This window comes from Arctopsyche grandis, chromosome 3 (genome assembly GCF_051622035.1).
Source record: "Arctopsyche grandis isolate Sample6627 chromosome 3, ASM5162203v2, whole genome shotgun sequence".
NCBI lineage: Eukaryota > Metazoa > Arthropoda > Insecta > Trichoptera > Hydropsychidae > Arctopsyche > Arctopsyche grandis.
This window is the reverse complement of record NC_135357.1, coordinates 14,607,391-14,631,232: the sequence shown is the minus strand read 5'-3', so window position 1 is coordinate 14,631,232 and position 23,842 is coordinate 14,607,391. Positions and strand designations below refer to the sequence as shown.

General features: G+C 33.6%; 1 protein-coding gene across 1 annotated transcript in view; it reads left to right on the top strand.

Moving 5' to 3' along the window:
- Positions 1-23,842, top strand: part of LOC143909020 (uncharacterized) — a 34,895-nt gene that overhangs the window by 5,408 nt on the left and 5,645 nt on the right. Inside the window, exon 2 of the mRNA XM_077426907.1 lies at positions 21,261-21,415. Within this exon, the coding sequence (XP_077283033.1) occupies positions 21,261-21,415 (155 nt within the window). The remainder of the gene's footprint in view (positions 1-21,260; positions 21,416-23,842) is intronic.

Below are 23,842 nucleotides of genomic sequence, written 5' to 3'. Positions count from 1 at the left end.
CTAAGTAGGCACTTCAAATGTATTTATTTTTTTCCATCTTCGTAAGATGGACTTTTCTTTCTAACTTATAAAATTGTTAGTAATAAAAATAATAGCGATTTTCAAAATATAAAAAATTAAAGGAATACAAAAAAATCACTAAAAATTGACATGTAACCCAATTTATTGGTAATTAAATAGGTATAAATGAAATGTAAGTACATTCATAGTGTATATGTATATATGAATTTCATACACAAATAAATCAATGAGAATAATAAAAAAGTAGGTATAACACACCAAAATACATGCAATTCAACGATTGTATTTATAATGTAATTTAAATTCACGATTTTTATAAATAAATTATTAAATTTAAATTAGTGGACGTACTTCAATAGAACTGTAATTAATTGAAGAAAATAATAAAAGGGAGTCGAAGTCGATTGATTTTTTATAAGCCTCTTCTAAAATATTTCTGAAAACATTTTTTTACGACTCGGATTCCGACTCTCTGGTTAAGATAAATATTCTACATTGTACATGTACATGGGTTTTTACGATTATAAACGTACTGCCGTATAATTTGCACATAATCACACGCCACCGCTTTTTATTTGTTCACCGTCGTCATGTTTATTTTCAAGTTTATATTACATATTATATTTTGACGCAGTCGGCATATCTAATTTTTTACTGCGATATTTCAGAGCGTCCTTCGAATCGCGGTTTCGTATCTTCGCGGAGATCTTTTTCATCATCGAGCCGTAAAAAGACGAAAGCCACCATACCACACCACACCACACATTGTACATATGTAAGTGTGGCGAGCGTACGGAAAGAGCCACGTCTAGGCGGTCGGGGTCCCCACAATGGCGTATTTCGTTTTATCGGGGGGCCCTCATCTCGGTGTCGGGGGACCCGGCTTTATCGTCGCCGATCTTGCCGCGCGGTCGCGCAACCGTGAAACTCTTCATATCGAACGGAGTGACGCGAACACCTTGCTACCGCCCGGCTACCGGGCCTCGCGTTTAATGCACTCGTCAGATAACGAGACCGTATATTATAGAATGAGGAAAAAAAATAATTGATTAAACAAAATGTAGAAAGTGTATTAGTCGATCACGACTTCCATTCGGCACCGTTAACGGTTTCTCGTTTCGTTCGTGTCTGCCTAAATTATAATATGTATTTGATGTTTGAATGTCGTTTCCCATGTGCTCTCAATACGTACAAACTCTATTAAGCGGACGACGATCCGTGCACTATATAAATATGTTCATATATCAAATGAAACGCGATATGTGTACATATGATATTTTCCACCTCAGTGAGCGTAGGTTATCGGAGATTATTTTAATCTGGCGGCCTGCGCTCATCATTATTTTTATGATTGCATGTGATATATGAGTGGAATTTTGATCTTCTTCCATTTGGACTTCGCAGGGATGTTTTGAATTTACGGCCGGTTCTTATGTATATGTATATATTAAATTGGTCCTGGATGTATGTATGTAGATGTAAGACATTCCATACTATACATATATACATATATTGTTTATTTGATATTTTTACTTTATCTACTACTAGTGAGTTTACCCGGCTTCGCTCGGTATTTGTAATATAAATCGCTTAAACATGGCTTATCTAATAGTTTACATTCATTTGTTTTTTTTATTAAATTTATTTGAATCTGGAACTGAAATAGGAATCTGGAACCGGAACTGAAACATTAAACCAGACCAGGAACTGAAACAGAAATCGGGAACCAAAACTGAAAAAAGATTTGGGATTCGGAACTGAAACAGGAATCCGGATTTGGAACTGAAAAAGGAGTCCGGAACCGGAACTGAAAAAGGAATCCTGAAACGGAACTGAAAAAGGAATCTGGATCCGGAACTGAAAACGAAATCGAAATCAAAAATGGAATCGAAAGCAATATTGATATCGTCACTATAGAAAATTAAATGTTTTCGGTAACGTCACGGATTCTACGTATTAAAACTCAAAAACATACATAGATACATACATACATACAAAATCTCTTTCGAAATCTTATATAAAATTGATTATTATAATGTTATTGTTTTTTATGATTATTTATAAACGTATTTTTATTCCGCTTCTCTATTATATTTTCGACCATTATGGCGCATTAGGGATTCTTGTAATGCCACAATGGTCGAAACTAAAATAAAACAATTAAATAAGGATACGTATGAAATTAAGATGGAGTGTATTTGGGCAAATGAATGCTGTACTCAAATCTTAAATGCCACTGTGCGAGAAAAAAAATATCTTCGATAAATGTGTCTTGCCTTTATGATGTATGGATGCGAAACTTGGGCATTGAACTCCAGAATGGTGCATAAGGTCCAGTGCACTCAAATGAGTATGGAACGCTGTATGCTGGGCATAACGAGTATAGATAGTAAACGGAATACGTGGGTTAGAAGTATGATAGGGTTGATTGGTTTAATGGTGAGAGTGAAAAAAATTAAAGGGTGGGTCACGTAGTTAGAAAACGGACGGTAGATGGACGAAATAAGTGCTCGAATGGTACCCGAGGAAATCATAAAGCAAGTGTGGGATGAGATGGATGAGATTTGCTCAAAACGAAGACGAATAAAAGTGTGTCGAATAGGCCTTCATCTAGCAGTAGATGGTGAATGGCTGTGAATGATGATGACGATGAAAATAAATGTAAATGTAAAAAAGTTTATCTCTAGTAGTTTTATATGTGTATGTTGCCGATTGATATTTGACTCACTACACGTGTCGTATAATGTTGCAATCTACATAAGTATGCAATTGAATTTTTTGGACCAAATGTATACTAAGTACGCACACATGTATGTATGTATGTATGTATGTATGCATGGATGTATGCATGTACCTACTAGTGCGGGCTTATTTATTACAACTACATACATACATACATACATATGTATGTGTATATATTTTTTAATGAATTTGAGCTTATTTTTATTTTATTCTTATTTTGACTTACGGATATTTTTATTTAATTTTTTTTTTCATTTTCTTGCATTTATTTGATTGAATGTTTCCGGTTTTATTAAATTCTTAAAAACTTTTTAACTTTAAAAGTTTATTAACTTCGCTATTTCAATTAGCCCCGCCGATAAGTAAATTTGATTATACCTACGCATTATAAGAGCTAAGTTGGTATATTGTATGTATAATACTTATGTAGTTAGTAGTAGTAAATACTTAAAGGTAAGCTCTTCGACTACCTTTACCTTCGAAAAGTATAGGTATATATGTACTAAATTAGCTTACGATTACTTATATAGTTATATGCAAACCTTATCTGAAATTAAAGAAAGTAATAGTATTTACAGAAATTGTCGAATGATTTGATTGTTAATTATTTTAAAATTCTAGATTATTATTTAAAAGTACGAAAATAGGTATACCTAATATATGCAGGGTTTTGGAGTAATAATTAAAATTAATTTTCGTGGAATTTTCACGTACAAAAGTGACTGAATCTTTTATGACAAAGTATTTACCTAAATAAATTGTATCGTACTTAAACGTATTCTGTATTCTGGATTTACTTTTTAATGTTTATTGAATAATAAACGCAATAAAAGATTATAAAATAATAGACGATAATCGGTTGAGCGACATCAGATCTCGGATTTCTCAAACTTCACGCCGATTAAACAACAAATCTCTTCGGCGTACGCTTTTTAATGCGTTGTCCGTGTCGATCTAAGCTCGGAACGTTTCTATTGTTTACAAATCGTTGAAACAATCAATTACTTAACAAATAATAATAATAAATAAACAATCTAATCGTTAATGCGCTCTCTCGCTTTCGAACACACTCGCACTGACGCTAATTCATGCTAATAAATGTGCCTGAACGTACGCCAATCTGAATAAAGCGCTAAGTACTTACATTTAAATGCTAATCGGCTGTTAAACATTGATAATATAATCAAGTACATTCGGTCAAGTTCACAAGCATTACTTTTAGTACAGAGATAAGTATATTATTCTTACTTTTAATACCAATACTATATCGAACAGTAGGGCATTAAATATAAAGTAAAAATTACGTCACCATAATAGCATAGCATAAAATATTACGTAAAAAATTATTTGTAGAATTATCGGTGTTTACTGGAATTCGTACATATATGTACATAAACATAAATATACAAAAATTGTAAAAACGTGCTCATATGAGCAAAGATCGGCGTTTGATGGACGATTTTCGCACAAAAAATGATTCCACTATTGTCAATTTCTTAGAAAATCAATGATTTTTTTCTCTGGCTTTGAACACTAATGGAACGGTCTAATGTTAATTGAAAAGCATCCATCGACCGCCTAAGACTACATACATATAACCAGCTACATAGATCAGTGGTTAGCATGTAATGTTTTCGATTGTGTGGTTACGGGTTTGTTGCTGGCCAGACCTTGGATATGTAACTATAAGGTCGATCGTTCTCTGTCATTGAGTTTGCCAATATATTTGATTGCATTGGAAACGGTTCCAACAAATTGGCAATTCTGTCCTATTTCTCGCAAAATTTAAGTTTATTGCAACTCATAATGTGTTGATATTTAAAAATAGTGCAAAAATTTGCCCATAGATGTCTCTATGATGATCGTAATGTTGATGATTGATGTTTGTAGTTGGCCTTGAAAAATACTTACATATGTTGATCATAGATGTCATATCACTAAAAATGGGTATATACCTGTATAAATAAAAAAATAAATATGAGTTTACATATTTTTGAATCCTTATTTTAAAAAATACATTGTATGTTTAGAAAGGGTACAACTTAGAATTACAAAAATGCCTTCCGAACTGAAATCACTTTAATATGATATGAGATTAAAAATAATGAATCGTGAATCAATCACTTTGGAAACGAGAAGATTGAAATTTTATCTAATTTAAGTGTATAAAATTATAATATAAATAACCATTTCTCTTAATTCTTTTCAAATAGAGCGGTTAAAATTTGGAATAGTCTATCAAAAAAATTAGTAACTTCTAATAACTTAGACCTTTTAAGAAATAAAATTATTAAGATTTCGTTAAAATAAATGGGTTTTTGTAGCTTTTCCGTTATCATATAAATATAAAGTACATAAAAGCATCCCTTAACTTGTTCTCAACTATGAAGCGTTTTATGATCAATAATAGAATAGAATAAATAAAATAATCATATTTTATTTAAAAGATGAACGTTAACTAGAGAAGTACATATGTACACATACATACATAAATATACACATGTTTCTGTACATACATAGGTGTATTTTTCAAACCCAAATATGTGTGTACATGTTCCCCGTGAGTAAATTTATAATAATGGTTGTCATCTCCAAATGAATTCGATATACATGTGTAGATCGTACGCGCATAGCAATGTTTTCATACTTTTCCGGCTCTTCAGCCACTTGCCGCGCCCCACACTTTGAGGACTTGTCGTGACGGCTTTTCGTCAAAAGATGGTCTGAGTTACCTGGCGGTTCAACTGACAATATCGCGTCAATTTCACGCCCGCCATTGTCGATCGCCCGACGGTCCAAGGCCCGATCTTTTGTGTGCAAACATTCGCCACGGCAATTTTGCGCAGGGTAAGCACGTGAAAAAAATCCAACCGAAACTATATTTATATATCGCAATAGCATCAAAGAGACATTCATTGTCCCCACAGTGGACGAATATGTATTAAAAACGCATCCATCATAGCGCGCCCATCCGTGTTAGTGGTCTTGTTCGGGCAATTGAAATGCAATTCAATTACATTATATTTGTGTGTAGTTCAATGGATGAGTTATAGTTTTTTAAAAACTCGAAGAGTTCGATGCGTCTTTGTGTGGGATTGAAATGTTCAAATTTCGTGTTAGTAATTAGTGTTATGTAAAGTTCATGACCGATTTATGTTCAATCGGAAATAAATATAAATGATCATTTGTATCTGGAGAAATTAAATATGCCATGGCAGATACGATACACATTACATATAGGACAGTATCTACGGCTAAATTCATGACTAACGTACCAGCATCCTTATTGAATGATAATAAAAAATTCTCACAGATATGTATAATGTCATATATGTAGATATATAATATATTGTACTAATAGAATGTAATTTTGTTTACATAGGATTACTTATTAAAAGTTTTATTTGTTTTCAAGTTTTTCTAATTGTATTGATAAATGAAATAATTTGCCGTTTAAGTATTTAAATTTAGAATAAATTAACATGATAACGGAATATGGTAGATGATCTATTTCAGATTTAATTCTAAATTAAGTAATTTAAGTTTATGTTGACTTTGCTAAATCGTTTAAATTTTACTGCTAATGTACAATTTGATATTGAATATTGATTTATCATATATCACATTGACATCAATTACTACCGGGCGTTTCGTACATATCCGCAGCCTTTGTAGTACTCTTAAAGGAGTGTCAAACGTATATATTTATTATTATTTTCAATTCTGGTTCGATTTCTATTGAAGGTATCCGTTTTACGACAAACAAATATTGCTGTCAATCGACGTGTCGGGTGTCCGGCACCCGACGAGAATTCTCTGACACCCCATGTGTGTGTGCAAACATTCCCAAATCATCACCGAACAATTACATCTCTGGGCTTTTTGTCCAAACACAAAAGAAACATGTCCAGGTAATAATATGTTTGAATGCGAATGTTTCGGCGGCTCTCAATCATTTCCAAAGAGTTATCTACCTACCTTCATATGAGTATGTGTGTATGTGTGTACAATAAACATGTTTCTTTCTGAAATAATTTCGTTGGGTATTGACAGAGAGAAAAAATATTAAATAGCTACAAAACCCATTCGTAGTTACTTACATAAATGTAGGAATTTTGAAAAATATATGTAATTTTTGAAAATTATATCTGATCATTTAAAAAATATTCACATTTTCATTCACACTTTTCGTCTGCTCAAATGCACCCGCTGAATTCTTAGAAAACGTGGATTTTTCTCAAATTGAATACTATACTTCGAGACGATCTGTTGTATGAAAGGACTTCGATTTCTTTATAAATTCGCGTATGAAAATATACAGAACGATTCCGAATAGAGGCATAACGAATCGGACAAGTTTTCTTTTGTATTGTTATGTTACGTATCCGTAGGTATACGCACGTCTTTGCACAAACATTATATCGACTGACAATGAGATGAGAAAAATCAACAAATCTCCTGTATATAAAGAATCATAAGGTATCTTGCGTACAGGATGCTCATGTGTATTTTTGATGTCATGTATATACAGGCATACATACATATGTATTTTATTTTCATTTGAATTTTCCGAATATAATTCATATTTATAAAATGGTTTTCTTGAAAAATCACCACTAAAACATTGTTCCTTCCATACCAAAAATGTAAAATTATTCCTTCCATTACCAAATTAAATATCCGACTCAATCAATTAAGTATTGTATTTTTTTTAAATAATCAATTAATATATATGTACATTGTATATTTGTATATATACCTATCTTTCTTATCTTAACTAAGTATTTAGTTAAGTACTGTATATACCTACATTCATAGCAGGTATGAAAATATTCAGTGTAAACGCATAAGTGCCTATTCAAGTAATCAAGACTTAAAAAAAATAGATTGTCGTCTTCTGAAATCATATTATGTATGTACAAAGGATTAAAAAAAGTAAACTGGTTCACGGCGGAAAATATTATAAACACATTGCGAGTCTCTGTTCAACAATTGATGCTTAAGAATTGTGAAAATGTATCAAAAGATTTATTCAAAAAAATTAAGAGTATTTTTTCGAGTATAAATTTTTTTGTTTATTCCTATATTTTGCAAACGTCAAAGACCTATAAAGACGTCCATACATTTTGACGTTTCACATAACAAAACCGCCATCGTTGAAGGTTTGGCAAAAGAGAATTTTTTGGCATGTCCTGAGAGAACAGTCCTGATTTTTCGTCGGGTAGGACATCCTAGCAGAGATTAGCGACGCAACAATGGCGACACCGCAAAAAGGGAATAAAGTTCGCAACAGCTGCGCAATCAAGGGCGATGAAAGGCGCTTTGATCGACATGATTTGTTGTAGGCGGACTCGGGCGGGGACAATGAAAAACTAGCGATATACACGCTGGGCTTGATCGAGGATTTAACTTTTTTTTCCATTTTATTTCTATTTCTGCCTTCTTTCGTTTTTGTATAAATTTTATTGTGATCCATTTCGGATTTATTTCATTTTTTGCGAGGTCGTTCATTATTTGCGATAAATTGAGAGGCTTTGTTATTATTATACTTCGAGATCAAGTCGAACGTAATTGATACCACTTATCATCTATTCACTATTGAATTCATAGCGTACCTCCATACTTACATTTGTATAATTATTAAAAAATGTATGTTTGTATATACATTTTTTATTTGATTATATTATAAGTATATTGTTGCTATATGTCATCATTTACTATATTGTGATGTGTGATTCTTATTAACACTAGAAATTATCTGTGAAAATCCAATTTATGGAACAATAACAGAATTATATATTCGGGTGTTTCCACTGAGTTTTCCAATTAGTTTTATTACACGAGTAGGCACGTAATTTTTCATATTATCCATATTCACCTAGAATTTAGTTTAATTTATAAAATTATGGATCTATCATTAGTAGGTAAATATATCATGTTTATACTTCGTATGCATACTTATATCGTATTTTGTCACAAATATGCTAACTCTAGAGACTAAAAGGTGTTTTGTGTAATTTTGTTCTGGTTTTTATATTTTAATCAAAGCACATTGGTATCTTATCAATATAACATCCCAACTTTTTGGCAATATGTACAATTTTTAAAAGCTTAAAATACTGCCCTGAACAATTAATGTGGAATTATGAAGTTAACGCCTTTGCGCCCTGAAAACCTAACGAAAACTAAAATCTACATACATGCATGTATGTATGTTCTTATGTACAATGTATCTATGTCAATATGTAAATCATGATCATGATTTACAGCCACTCACCATCCACTGCTCGATGAAGGTTTCCATTGGTTTCTGTTTTAGGCAACTCCCATCCATCTCACCCCACACATTTTACTAATTTCATTGCATCTTCCTTGCGCTCCTCCTTTCACCCTTTCATATTTTATCGGGTACCATTCTAGCACTTCTTTTGTCCAACTTTCATCCATTCTTCTAACAACGTGACCCTCCCATTGCCATTTCAATCTCTTCACTTTCTCCGCTATATCCACTACCCTTTTAATACTTCTCAACCACGTATTCTGTTTCCTATCTATTCTTGTTATTCCGACCATACAGTATATCATACTTTTTTGTGCGAATTGAACTTTGTATAGGATCTTTGCGTTCCATATCCAAGTTTTACATCCATACGTCATCACTGGCAAAACATCTAGATCGAAGATCTTTTTCTTTAGGCACCTACATATATACATATGTATGTAAATAAAAATAGTATATCAATTTATCAAATATTGGAAAATAATAAATTGAATAACATAAAATACAGTTAAAAAATGGAATAACATAAAATACAGTCAAAAAATGGAATAACATAAAAACTGTGGCAGACAGTTTTTTTATACAAAATTAATATAAATAAGTATCACATACATACATTTAGAAGTTACATACATGAACTTTTCTCAAATTATTTCTTTTTTATAATATTTGTACTTGATGGTCTACTCTTGGTATAATCTCTCATTCAAAAAACGCACCGAAGAGTAATGCAAAACAATCCAAGGAAATTGAAAAAGAAAACATTCGCAAAGAGTAGCGGGAAATCACCAGGGGTTGTCAAGTGCGGTCTGTACGTCAGGGGGCGCGTGCCGGTGATTTATTTACGAGCGTGTGAAAGTCGACACGTAGCCTGAGGGACGATAAACAAACAACCCCCTATTCGCTTTGTGTCCAAGACGTTGCAAACGACGGGGGTGTAGCTCGACCTGAATTATATATGTGCATATTATAAATTCACCACCTGTGATTCTCAAACTAGAGAAACTATTGTTACAATCAATATTAACGAAGACATAGCAACCAAATGGTAATATTATATGTAGATACTTACACACTATGTATCTAACAATTGAAATGTTTTTAATATAATTTTTATTCGTTCTAATCTTAAATGATAATTACATGGGATTTGACTTTCAACCCATTTGAAACGGATACCTTTAAACTTTAAAGAAAAATTAATAGAAATTTTCCCAATAAGTTTGTAGTTCCTCATCTCAAATTTTGAGTTCAAAATTACTGCTGTGAATGAAATGCTTTTTAATTTTAGCAAAGTATACATATTTATATGTAAATAGAGTTGATATATCAATAAGAAGCCATTTTCATCATCAAATGATGATAAAAATGTGCAAAATACTGATTTGAGGATAATGTTTTTGAGTAAAAAGTTTTATTTGCATTTTTATACATCGCATTTTATCGCGGAAGTTATCGACTAATGGTGTGCATCCTTCAATGTAGATATTAAATTTTCACCAAGTTCAAATTTGCATACTTATTTTAGAGGGCGAATTTAAGCCCTTAGGTGACGAGGGAAACAACCCTACCATTCATGGTTTGAGATTTTTCGCACTTTGACGTCAAAACAACAAAATAATTTTAGAACTGTTTCTAAATTAAACATTGATTGACTGGTTAGCAATTTTTATTCTTTGAATAATTTTATGTAGATAATTATTTGCTCACCCATACGATCGTTGAATATTTTTAAATATTCCAGATTCACAGACATAAATATGTACATATATATGTATGTATAGTATTATATATTGACACATTATCGTACTCTTAACACCCGACGGTCGTGGAGTTGTTATCCAGGCACACCCTATATAAACACTCTTCAGCCCTCCCGCAACGTGTTTATTTGTTTTACATATTGACGATTCAATTACTGATGAGGCAGAGGGTGGTGCATCCTTGCCTCGAGCCTTTTTCATTGTTACAGTCTTTGAGAGAAGCCACGTGGCGGTCACGTGGACGCAAATGGCTATTCGATTCCTGCGGTGACGTCACGCGTTGTTGAATCCGATTAAGTAGATGTAGGTAGTTAAGTTACCTTTACGCAAAATAGTGACTGGTGTAGGTATATAATACAGTCCAAGTGTACATTCAGTTCGTCCATGAACATACTATTTTGTTCATACACGAACCAATCTGACCAGTCATAGCGTACACAAAAAACAAATTGACAAATCAAGTAGTTTGATCATGCGCAAACTGTTAAGCATACGTTTAAGTATTCTCAATCATTTCTCCCATCTGCTATGTACATACATATGTATGCTTAACCTGGGTTGCATTATTTTAAAAATTAGCTAAAACGGGAATTAAAGAAACGTATAATAGGTTTCCAAATGATTTTTCTTTTAAATACTTGGCGTTTTAAAATCTTTAAGGTTTTGGCAGCTAAAAGTTTCATGCGACACCTTGAGAGTCTATTTGAGATTTTTTGACTGTTAGCACTTAAATTAAAACCAAAAGTTCGTGTATGACTAACCGGAGTGAACACTTAGACTTTAACATATATGTATGTATATTGCCTTACCCGTTTGTTATAATAAAATTAATGGCATTTTCACGGTTAAATTTTCCGACGTGCTATCTGACACATATCATAGTAGAGAAAATGACGATCGTAGTGAAACGTCAAATATGATATGAGGCGATAAGCCGTCAATGGACACCGACGATACCCTAGCCAGGGGCGGCTTATTATCGTCGATAATTTATTCAATGGAAATATTAATCGTAGTAAGGGTTGCGCATCTGGCAGTATCATGGGTGGAGCCTGACGTGCGCGAGCACCTGGCGTCGGCCTTCACCCCTGAAAAATCAGCCCCCATTTCGACAATTCGTTCATAGAAATTACTAAGCTTAACGCCATTTTGTCGCCAATGAAACCGTCATTTCATTTTAATTTGTTCCCCACCGACAGAAACGTTGAACTCGTCCTTTGTATATACATACATATGTATGTGTGTACCCATAGATATATATTTTTTATTAAATTTATAGGAATACATGTAGTTGGTATCGATTAATTTGTTTTATATATATCAAAAGTCAGAATATACATATCTAGTTTAATCGTTAATGCATTAGAACACTCATTCTCAGATTGAAAAATCGTGTATGTACATATGTTACAGTGAAATTCTTATTTTCAATGAAATTATAATTTTACTAATTCAGGTATTGAGTACGGATGTAACAATAGAATTACAAATTCACTTATCAATGTTGGTGAAGCAAATGATTCGTATCCGAACCCGCTCTCATCATGATTTTCTCCATATTCTTGATAACCAACAACCCGAATCTGCTTTTATTACGACAAATGTTTGTTTATGCTTGTTTATCGTCATCGCTAACCTCTATATTATAGTCAACCCGCGACCCAGAATCACAATTGACACAATGTAAATTAGAAATTGAAAATTGATAAAGGATCCCAAATAATTTTATTTCCATATTACGTAATATCAAATAATTATTGAATCGTAAAACATTCTATAAAATCTTAAGTTGATATTTCACTTTCATTCAACTGTCAAAAATTATAATTTCATTAATAGGGGTCTGTGGATATGTAATTTACGTATTGAAAATATAACTATAGATATTCAGTGAATGTGTAATTATGATTTCACTGCTGTTATAATTTCACTGTAATAAGTACACAAGTACTTATTTCATCGATAGTTTCAAGATTCCGATAGTAGCCGGCAAAATTTAGCTCATTTGTTGTTGAGATGGTTTCATACAACCTAATTTTGTTTTAACATCTATGTAATATGACGTTAGGTGATTGTTACGTCAATTTATTATCGGATTTCGTGACTGGCGTTACATTGCTTGTTATTCTAAATTTATCGGATTAATCTAGAAATTCAGATGGTGTGATTTCCTCATTAGAGTAATCATTTAACGTCTGATATTTCATTTATAGACTAAATTAATGGGAACTTTTTACATATTCTAACATATGTAGATAGATACATACATATATACATATGTACGCTCGAAATCATAAGAAAATGAGTTGAAAGTTTATACTTATGGATATCTATTAAAATTAGAAAAATAAATTTGTTTTGAAGTATTGAGCAAATAAATTTGTGCTCACCTCTGAAATTATAACATGTATTTCAAATAAATAGAATAATTGAATGCATGTTGGCGACATCTGATATTTTTGCAGAACGCTTTCATAGTTAATTTATGCGCACCTAATCCGGGTGCAAGTCATAAAATAAATCTTCGACGGCACAATCCAATCCTGAAATCCTGGTGTCAGAATGAGCGTAATGGACATGCATTATTGTAATAAACATTGACCACCTCGAAAGGTCGATATAATAAATAAGAACGAGTAGGAACTTGGGTATAAATAATAATTTTTTGTGAATAGTTTCATTTTTTTCGTTTTCTTTAAACGGATAGGGGTTTCTAATCGTCCATTTTCATGCTGTGTTTCCCGATATTTTGGTGATGAAATAAGAGATATTCTTTCTCTTCAATTAGCCTTTCTCCTCCCTATGCTTACAGGCGCATGACGAAACCTCCCCCGTTGGCAAACATCCTCGACCCCTAACCATAGCTGAACAAGCATTTATCTTCCGCCACTCTGCCGTCATTTTCCCTTTTTACTTCCACCCTCCTCTCGTCCCTCGCCTCTCCCTCTGGTCGCAGTTTCTCTTGTCGTTAGTAGGTACCCCCATTCCTGTTTCAAATCAGTCGGGTTCGCTTTTTTCACCATTTTCCCTCACGTGAATCTTCTCTCGGTTGGCAGGAGAAAGGGATCGGGGGAAACGCGACGAAGCAAAACCGTTTTTTTATTATCCACCCCGGTGTGCGAGTGATACATAAATTACTTTTTTTTGGGAGGTTCCCCTAAATTATTTTACATTTATAAGTCTACTATATATAATATTAGGAATCGTATGTACATGTATAAGTATATATTATATATGCATGTATGTATTCTATCTATTTTTTACAAGCTTTTTATAGCCACAAATGTTGATGGGTTCAAAGATTTGCCGAAAATCATACACACGAGAATATATCTTAATATATACATAGTATATGTATATGTGTGTATGTGTATTTTTAGTAAACTAAGATTTCCAATTGATATGAAAATCGCACTAGATAAGATAATTGTTATATTTTATGAATATTCCAAATATTCAATGTAAGAATGTATTGATAGATTCGCCTAGGGCGTCCGCACTGAAGGGGGCGCCTTTTACTTACCTAAAATTGAGAATAAATTGAAAAAAATCTAAAACGCAAGTGATTTTCGAAATAAAGCAAGTATAGCATTTTTTTTACACAATGATAGATAGCCTAGAGCTAACCAAAGTCACAATTGAAATTTTCTCGAGATATTGCAAGTTGGTGGAACGAGGTAGTTCCATCGAAAATATGTAATTGCATGCAATCTGTCGGCGAGTTGTCTCCGCGATGAAATGTTCGTGCGACGAAATGTCCTAGAATCCTAAATATCACCGAGGCTAACCTTGGCAATAAAACAATAACATTCAAATCCATTAGATTTTAATCACAGTCGAATTAGGACTTTTTTTGCTAAAATGTAAAAAAAAAATACTAAGCGTATAAAAATTACGATAGATTTTCCTAATCCACATGTAAGCATTAGGGATCCCAATCAAATATTCGAATATTCGAGTATTCGAATTATTCGTCTGATTTTTCAGCCATTCGTTATTCGAATATTTTATCAACTATTATTTGTGTATAAATTTTTTTATAAACTAAATACACAAAATCAACATGAAAAGAGTGATGACTAAAGAGCGGACCCAGAGTGCGCTGTTCATTGTTCACACGTTGTAAATGCATTGTTAAAGGTTTGCCGAACCCTTTTTACAAAGCATTTACAATAATGGAACAATAGACGGCGCGCTTCCGGTCCTACCTCTAGTGATGACGAAGAAGCCGAGGATTATGAAAAAATGAAGATAATGAAGAAGATGAAATGTCTACATTTGAAGAAACGGATTTTTATTCATTAAATACGGAAATGTTTGAAGAAAATCACATTCGATCGATAATAATCTCTACGAAATTTTAGAAAACAGAAAAATAATACGAATATTTAAGTCACCGGCGAAATATACATTTTTAAAAGAAATCATAATGAAAAAAGAAATAAAAAATTATTATTGGCTGTAAAAACGAGGTGGAATTCAATGGCAACAATGATAAGACGATTCATTCAAATTTATGCTTGATACATACATATGTACATATGTAATTATCATTTTTCTAAATTTTCGAATATATTCGAATATTCGAATAGCTCTCGATTTACTATTCGATATTCGAATAGTTGAAGTCGACGAATATTTGGGATCCCTAGTGAGCACATAAATATTTTAGAATTTTTGTGTTGTTATTGATGACTAGTCACCGGAGCCTGAGGGGGCCGTGTATTGTTCAAAGGTTGTAAATGCATTGTTAAAGGTTTGCCGAACAATGGATAGCACTGTGACTATCCTACCTCTATTGATGACATTGATTTTTTTTTTGACGAATTTATCAATGTACCCAAATGTAGATACGAGTATAGAGTTTTCGTCGATATGTTATCAATCTGAATTACACCTATGTAATTGTCTTGTTCCATCGAATGTTGATTTTCCCACCGATAGATTGGGAAGCGGAGATAGCGAGCGAACGAGCACGTGGTGGCGAGTGAACATAAATAAGCACACTCGCTTCGTTATCAGCTATGGTCGTGTACAGTTGATGTATGTAGTGTTACAGTGCGGTCGTAACGTAGGCGACACTTGAATAATCGCCGTTCCGTGACGCCATAAAATACGGATACGTCACTGAACTGAGCCCCGCCTCTTATAGGCGGGGCTGAGAGAGAGAGGAGGAGGAGGAGGAGCTAAAGACCACGTCCACTCCACGAATCATCCGCTGGCCGTTAGTGCAGTGGCTCGCAAATGCAACTAACTGCAAACTCATCTCGCTCGACTCATGCACAATTAGCGATACACATTTATTTATTTATTTTTTACATATGTATATTCCAGGAAGGCTTTACAGGTAAACCCCAATACGCCTTCCTGACAAACAATGCAGCATTTTTATTGGTAAAAGTCGGAATTCTCGACAGGGTGGACCCTCTAGGCTCGGTCGACCCACTCCATCCTGTCATTGGCTACACTCTGCGATGCCAATACTATTGCCGTGCCCTGAATTAACTCGACTTTTACCTGATGAAATACTCAGACATATACTGCCTGGTTCACATATAATTTCGGACGGTTGGGCAGCGTACGGAAATATTCCACATGCTGCGAATGGAATATACGCGCATTCGTTTGTGGTTTAATACAGATGCATCTAAATATGAATCAAAACGGGCACGCGAATTCCGGTAAAAGTGGCTCACCAGGATAATTTCGTGGATCCAAATGATAGTGAAATACATACGCAAAATGTGTGGCACAATGCGTGCCCGTTTTGATTCATATTTAGATGCATCTGTATTGAACCATAAACGAATGCGTGTATATTCCATTCGCAGCATGTGGAATATTTCCGTATGCTGCCCAACCGTCCGAAATTATATGTGAGTTAATTCAGGGCACGGCAATACTATTGGCATCGCAAAGAGTAGCCAATCACAGGATGGAGCGGGTCGACCGAGCCTCCCTTCCGACCTAGCGGTCTCCGCCCTGTCGAGGGTTTTCACTTTTACCTAATTTCGGATGGTTGGGCAGTGTACGGAAATAACCCACATATTGTGAATGGAATATACACGCATTCATTTGTGGTTCAATACAAATTCATCTAAGTATGAATCAAAACGGGCACGCGCTGTTTCAAATTGACGCTTCATCTTTCTTTTCACACGCATCCGCATATGTTCCACATTTTGCGTATGTATTTCACTATTTGGAATATTTCCGTACGCTGCCCAACCGTCCGAAATTATATGCGAACCTGGCAGTATATGTCGGAGTATTTCATCAGGTTAAAGGCGAGTTAATTCAAGGCACGGCAATACTATTGGCATTGCAAAGAGTAGCCAATCACAGGAAGGCGCGGGTCGACCGAGCCTCACTTCCGACCGAGCGGTCTCCGCCCTGTCGAGAATTCCAACTTTTATCCATATAACTTCGGACGGTTGGGCAGCGTACGGAAATATTCCAAATTCCGGTAAAAGTGGTTATAATTTCCACGAAATTATAACCACTTTTAACCACGCAGCTCTTCGGAACGCTATGCCAGATAAAAACAATTATTTTAAACTACATGGTAATGTGCCCAGGGCCGACGAGAGGGGGGGGAGGGTATTTAAATATTTAGATGAATTTGAATTGAAACACAAACGAATGCAAGTATATTCCATTCGCAATATGTGGAATATGTCTTTCGTGATAAAAAGCTGGCATTGTAATCCCTAATACTCACATATGTATGTATGTACTTATGTATCACTTTATAAGTCAGATTTTCAAATTATAAAATGGACTTTTGTTGTGGTTTAAGTAATTCGTATACGTGCATGTTAATGGATTAATATAATTTTATATAGATACTAGTGATTTTACCCGGCTTCGCTCGGTATTTGTAATATAAACCGCTTAAACATGACTAATCTAATAGTAAACATTTTATTAAATTTATTTGAATAGTTTTATTTTATATAAATTTATTTGAATAGTTTTATTTTATATAAATTTATTTGAATACTCATTTGTTTTTTTTATTTTATTAAATTGACTCTCACGAACACACAAACATATATACTCTTTCGAAATTATATGTATACCAGAATCAGAAGAGAAATCGGGTAGGGCTTCGCCCCCGGGGACTTCGAATCCTTTGACTCGAAAAAAAATCGAATCGGCGCCTATGATTCGAAAAACAATAAATCGAATATGTTGTTCCCAACTAACCAACCAACGAATGTTACATACAAAGTCTCTTTCCATATTATATATTAGATTTAAACAAAAATTTAAATACATTATTACATTTACATTAGGTATTGATGACTCAAATGTAAGTTTTAGAAAATTGATGTACGTAAATATCAAAAGTCTTAAATAAATCATCAAATTATATTCATTAATCATAAAAGAATATGTCTCATGGTCATATATAACAATTTTTAATTTTTCTACAATAAAAAAAATTAATAATTATTAATAATAAAAAAATTTTAATTAACAATCATTTTTCTACAATAAAAAAAAATTAAAATACAAAAAAACCTTACTATGCAATTTAATTGTAGTTTGAATTCAATCTAATTTCAGTCTATTCACTTTGATTTTCAAACTCATTTATCTAATATATTTTTACATTTATTAAGTATTCTTCACACATTTAATTGAAAATGTACATAGCCAACATTTTATGAAAACTTATCTGAACATTTATAATGCGTATAAAATAATGAATAAATTTAATTAACGATACACGCGATCTCTTTTGCATAGTAATTAAAGTTTTCAGATTTAATCGACTGTTATAAATCACGTTTGTCACGTTTATGTAATCAAAAATTTAAATGCCCTTTTCTAAAACGTAATTTTATCTGGCGTTTTGAAATGCGATTTATTGCCGTTTCAAATTAAATTTCATCATGATTTTGGCGAATACGAATATCGCATTTACACATCGACACTAAGTTGATAAATATTAAATATTAATAAATTAATATTAAATATTCACTAGCTACACAATGCTCGTGTATATATATAATATGTCATTGTGAATATATAATATAACATGACAAAAGTTTTATGGGTTGCATACAAATTTGTCAGTTTCTTTATATACAGATTTTGATATAAATAGAGGGCGTATCAAAATTGAAAAATAAGATACTATACATAACGACCAACCAGACTAGGCCTATTGTGTCATGAAAAACGAGAAGTCACACACACACACACACACACACACACACACATATACGAATGTATAAAAAATTTGACGATCACTGTAGATATAAGCAGTTACGCGAGCTTTTTTACTCTGCCACAGTCCTATCCAAACACCTGCTTTTTTTACACAATAAAAAAATCATTAAGCCTAGTTTTTGATCCATTTGGATCCACGGTTTGATATCGGAGCCGCCTTATTATTGTGCCACAGACATTAACAACTCGCGCCCCGAGTTTGCCAGTGAAAGGCTTTTCTGTGTGTCGACCGAAACTGTTTTTATTATAGAAAAAATGTCAACGCCGATCCTATTGTGTATAGTATATGTCATTTGGGCACGTCTTTGATGTTCATGTTTCTCAAATAGTTCATATTTGATAAAAAATTTGAAATATGCATCATTTTTTCATCAGAACAAACTCGTTTGAATTGCATCCAATGCGAGTCTTATCATATGATCTTGATTCCAGTCACCTCTTGAAGGCACTTTTTCAAAACAAAATCTCCAAGTATGACTGTGTGTTATATATTATAATTTATGAATTGTATAATTTAGTTTCAAACAATGGAAGTATCAAATTAGGATCGTTGAATGTTTGAAAAGTGTCGAGTTTGAGCTGGTCGGAATGCGTTGGGTAACCGAACCACGCTTACATACACTGCCTCACAATGGACACACAATGGGAATGGGGATGGAAAAAACTGTGGTACGGAGACGCAAACAATGGGCGGGGACGGGATAATCCGAGGAGCCCTCTCGGGCCCCCGTAACGCAGATTGGACAGATGTGGCCAATCTGAGGACCGTGGCTATTGCACGTATCGATTTAACCTACGACCAAACGACATTGACTGATAAACATCGCAATTCGAAATTTTAATCAATTCATACACATTTTTTTTAAATAAACCCGGAATCAATAATACTATGTACTTATTTTTGTGCCAAATCCATATTTAGACGTAATCGTCTAATCATGGGCAGGCATTACATATAAATAGCCTGTCTAAATTCTGCCCTATCTTGGGCAAGCCAAAACAAATTTTCAAGTCCGAATCCCATCCATGATGTGACGTTCCAGAGCCAACAGATAAAACAGTTATATATACATACATATACATATGTATGTAGTACTTCCTCGCTCCAATTTAGTATGCTACGGTTAGAATATATTCATCTCATGTAGTTAAAACAGTTCTACCAAAAGTTTAAATCAACATAAGATTGTCCCTACACATTCTTTGTCTGTTGTTTTGTAACATACAATATAAATTTAAAGTCAGAAAGGGAATTACAAAAAGGATCAATCTGAGGAGAAATATTGTTAAAAGAAGAGCAATATGTATATTGAAAGTATGTATATAAAAAGGAATTGCAGGAATAGTTGGTAGAACAAGGATTGATGTGAAATAATGAAGAAAGATGCGGAGGGATCTGATTGGACATTGAAATAGGATTTTACATATTTTAACTGGGGTTCTTGGAATAGAAAAGTTGGCACAACTGAAAATATTGAAAGTAATAAAGGCTCAATAATCGTAAGGATCGGTAAAGGCACTTCTTGAACGTACATAACTTGTTACTGATCTGCAATTTTTGGTCAATAAGACCTGCAAAAGTTTTAAAAACCGAACTCAAAATGCTGCTACTGTTTACACCAACCTGTCTTCACGAATATGGATTTTTCACTCTTACAAACAAACACAGACATTGATTCCTGATAACAATATCCAAATTGCTTTGACCTTGAATCTCAAATTTTGATGTTGATCAAAAATTAAACGGCATTATTTGTGGAAAATTCATTGTATTTTATGGTTGAATTCCCCATACTCTCACTTTTTGATCAATCAAATGGGAAAATATCGTTGTAAATAAATACATTTTGGGAAATTTTCCGAGATCTTAATTAATAATATTATATACAGTCTTAATACTTGTGATATTTGGGTGTCTTGAGATTTTTTCGTTTTGGGTTTTGAAGTTGAAAAGTTGACGAGCCCTGAAAAAAGTGTATAATGCATATTGTGTGATGATTTACCGAATTCATTGTCACCGAGAAAATTAGTTGTGCTGTCGAGCGATGGGCACGCGCATGCGTGAATGGGTTTGAACACGTTCATGCACATGTTCAGGCTCACACAATTCTCATACCGTAATATAATTCATATAAGCATCCTATTATGTTCACATTTATTATATTTTCACCGCATAGAAGACTCACCGAAAAATGTTTTTTTTTTCATTACAGGAGTGAATCCCAGGAAGCAGAGGAGGGAAAGAACGACTTTTACGCGGGCGCAGCTCGACGTTTTAGAAGCGCTGTTCGGAAAAACTAGATACCCAGACATCTTCATGAGGGAAGAAGTCGCTTTGAAAATTAACCTACCCGAGTCGAGAGTCCAGGTAAATTATCCAATTTTGTAATAATGCTATTATTATTGAAGCACGAGGGGTTAATTTCGTTTCGAGAGTATCAATTTAACTTTTGCTATCGTCGCCACAGCCACTCTTGTCCCAATAATGGGCCACTCAAACAATGAGCTTGTATATCCTCGGCATCGCTTCCCGAGCACGCACAGCTAGTAGTGCGCTCCCTTTTAACCTTTTCGCAGCGTGATTCGCAACTTTGTGCGCAAAAAATCGAACTGGCTCGCCAGATAACCGACATGAAGATGAACGTGCAAAACGTTGTTGATATTTTATACGAATGTTTAAAACATAGATTAAATTTGTAAAGTATGTATCAAATAGATATCTACCATTCAAATATAAAGAGTGGTTTTTTTTAGCGACAGTCAATTTGCACTTTTCTTAGCGACAGCCAATTTGACAGCTGATAGTTGATTTGTGCTTAGTTTGGTTTGCCATTTTACCATAAATAGATTTACCCCAGAATAACACTTGCAAATTGTGCAAATTTATTTCGAAAATTGTAGTTCAGCTCGCGAAACTTACCGTGCGCTACGTCCATTTACGGTCGTGGATTGGCCTCCAAGATCGTATGATTTAACACCTTTGGATTATTTTCTGTGGGGATGAGATAGTATATGCCAATAAACCAGAAACGATGGACGACTTGAAAGCCTCCGCCGCGTTATTGCCGATATACGGCCCCAACTGCTTGAAAAAGTGGTCGAAAATTGGACTTTCAGATTACGCTTCATTTGAACCAACCGTGGCGTTCATATGCACAATATCATATTTAAACACGAATGGCATAACATTATCTCTCAATAAAGCTAATACAATGAGAATTACCATGTTTTTTTATGTGTTTTATCTCATTTTGAAGTTTTTTTTACAAAACTTCAAAACCTTTTACAAAAACAGCCTTTACATAGTTATATCATATTTTACACAAATAGACTGCAGTAGCTTCCAGACGATTTTCCATAAAAAGGGCAATCTTTTTTGCTCATTTATTTAATTAGAAATTTTCAGCGTCCTATCCGCGATTTGTTATAAACCTTGCACTTACTTAATTTTAAATATTTTGGCACGATTTCACAAAGAAGTATGTATAATTTTCTAGGTGTGTTTCTATACTTACTTACGGTTTAATAACTTAACATTCATCGTTTTACACGCAAATAATAAAATATATTATATTACCTACTTACACAATAGAATAATGGAATATAACCTTTTTATTTGTGCACGAACGCTCTTTCGCTTTAGAAAAAAAATACAATATGTTGGTAAAATATATTGTATGATTGATTAATGGGCTATGTGTATGGGTGGCTTTATTTGTTTTTTCGGGTTGGTGCGACACACACCCACCCCTCTTGTTTGTACAGTTGCTGCCAATTTCCTAACAAAAACTTCACACCACTCTATACGACTACAGGGGAAAAATAAGACTTTCGCCATCCGAGATGGATCTACTCTTAAAATAAGCAAAAGCTTTCATTAAAAATATTCTGCACACAAGAGTGTATAATATCTAAGTTACGAGTTAAGTTCGTCGCAAGGTTAATAATACTACTACATACCTACATATTTAGGTATAGCAGACATGCAAAATTTTTCATTTTTTTTAAAAGATTGTATGACTGGGATTTTGAAAACGTTAACCTTCTCCCCCCCCCCCGTTCATTATACAAATACAAATCGCAAAAATCAATTACCGTAATTCGGCGGCACGTAGCCACCCGGCCGGTAAAGGGGCGTTGTCGGCGTTGAATAAATAAATAATAAATAAATTACATCGGTGTAACAATGAGGGAGTGTGTGGATGTGTGCGTGAGAGATTTGCACACCCCTCCCCTATAGAATAAATCGGCAATAAATCAAATTTCAACGATATTCTTCAGTAACAACTTACTTTTGCCTCCAATCACAATACTCCCTTTTTACGTTTGCGTATAATTTATACGGAGGAGAATATGCTACTACTTACTGTAATTGACCGTGACTCTTATTTGTTGCATTCGTATGAATAGCATTCAGTTGTATGTAGATCTACATATGTATACATATATACATATTTTATTATATTTTTAAGAACGATTTTGGTAGTGCAATTTCTACCGTAACAATCATATTAGGAAGAATAATAAAAAATGGCTAATAGAATATTTACAAAGGCACAGAAAATTGAAAACGTTTAATTCCAAAAACAAATGATTGAAATATTTATATGAAAAATATAAAAATAATAAATTTTTTGATTGTTTTAAAATGAATTCAAACAAATAAAACAGACAGGCAGATAAAATAGAGCGAAAATGTGTTGTTTCGTTTTACCATATATGTATGTACATATATCATACACAGAGCCACCGAGAGGAATCTCGGGCCCTATGGCAAACTAAAAAAAAACATCTT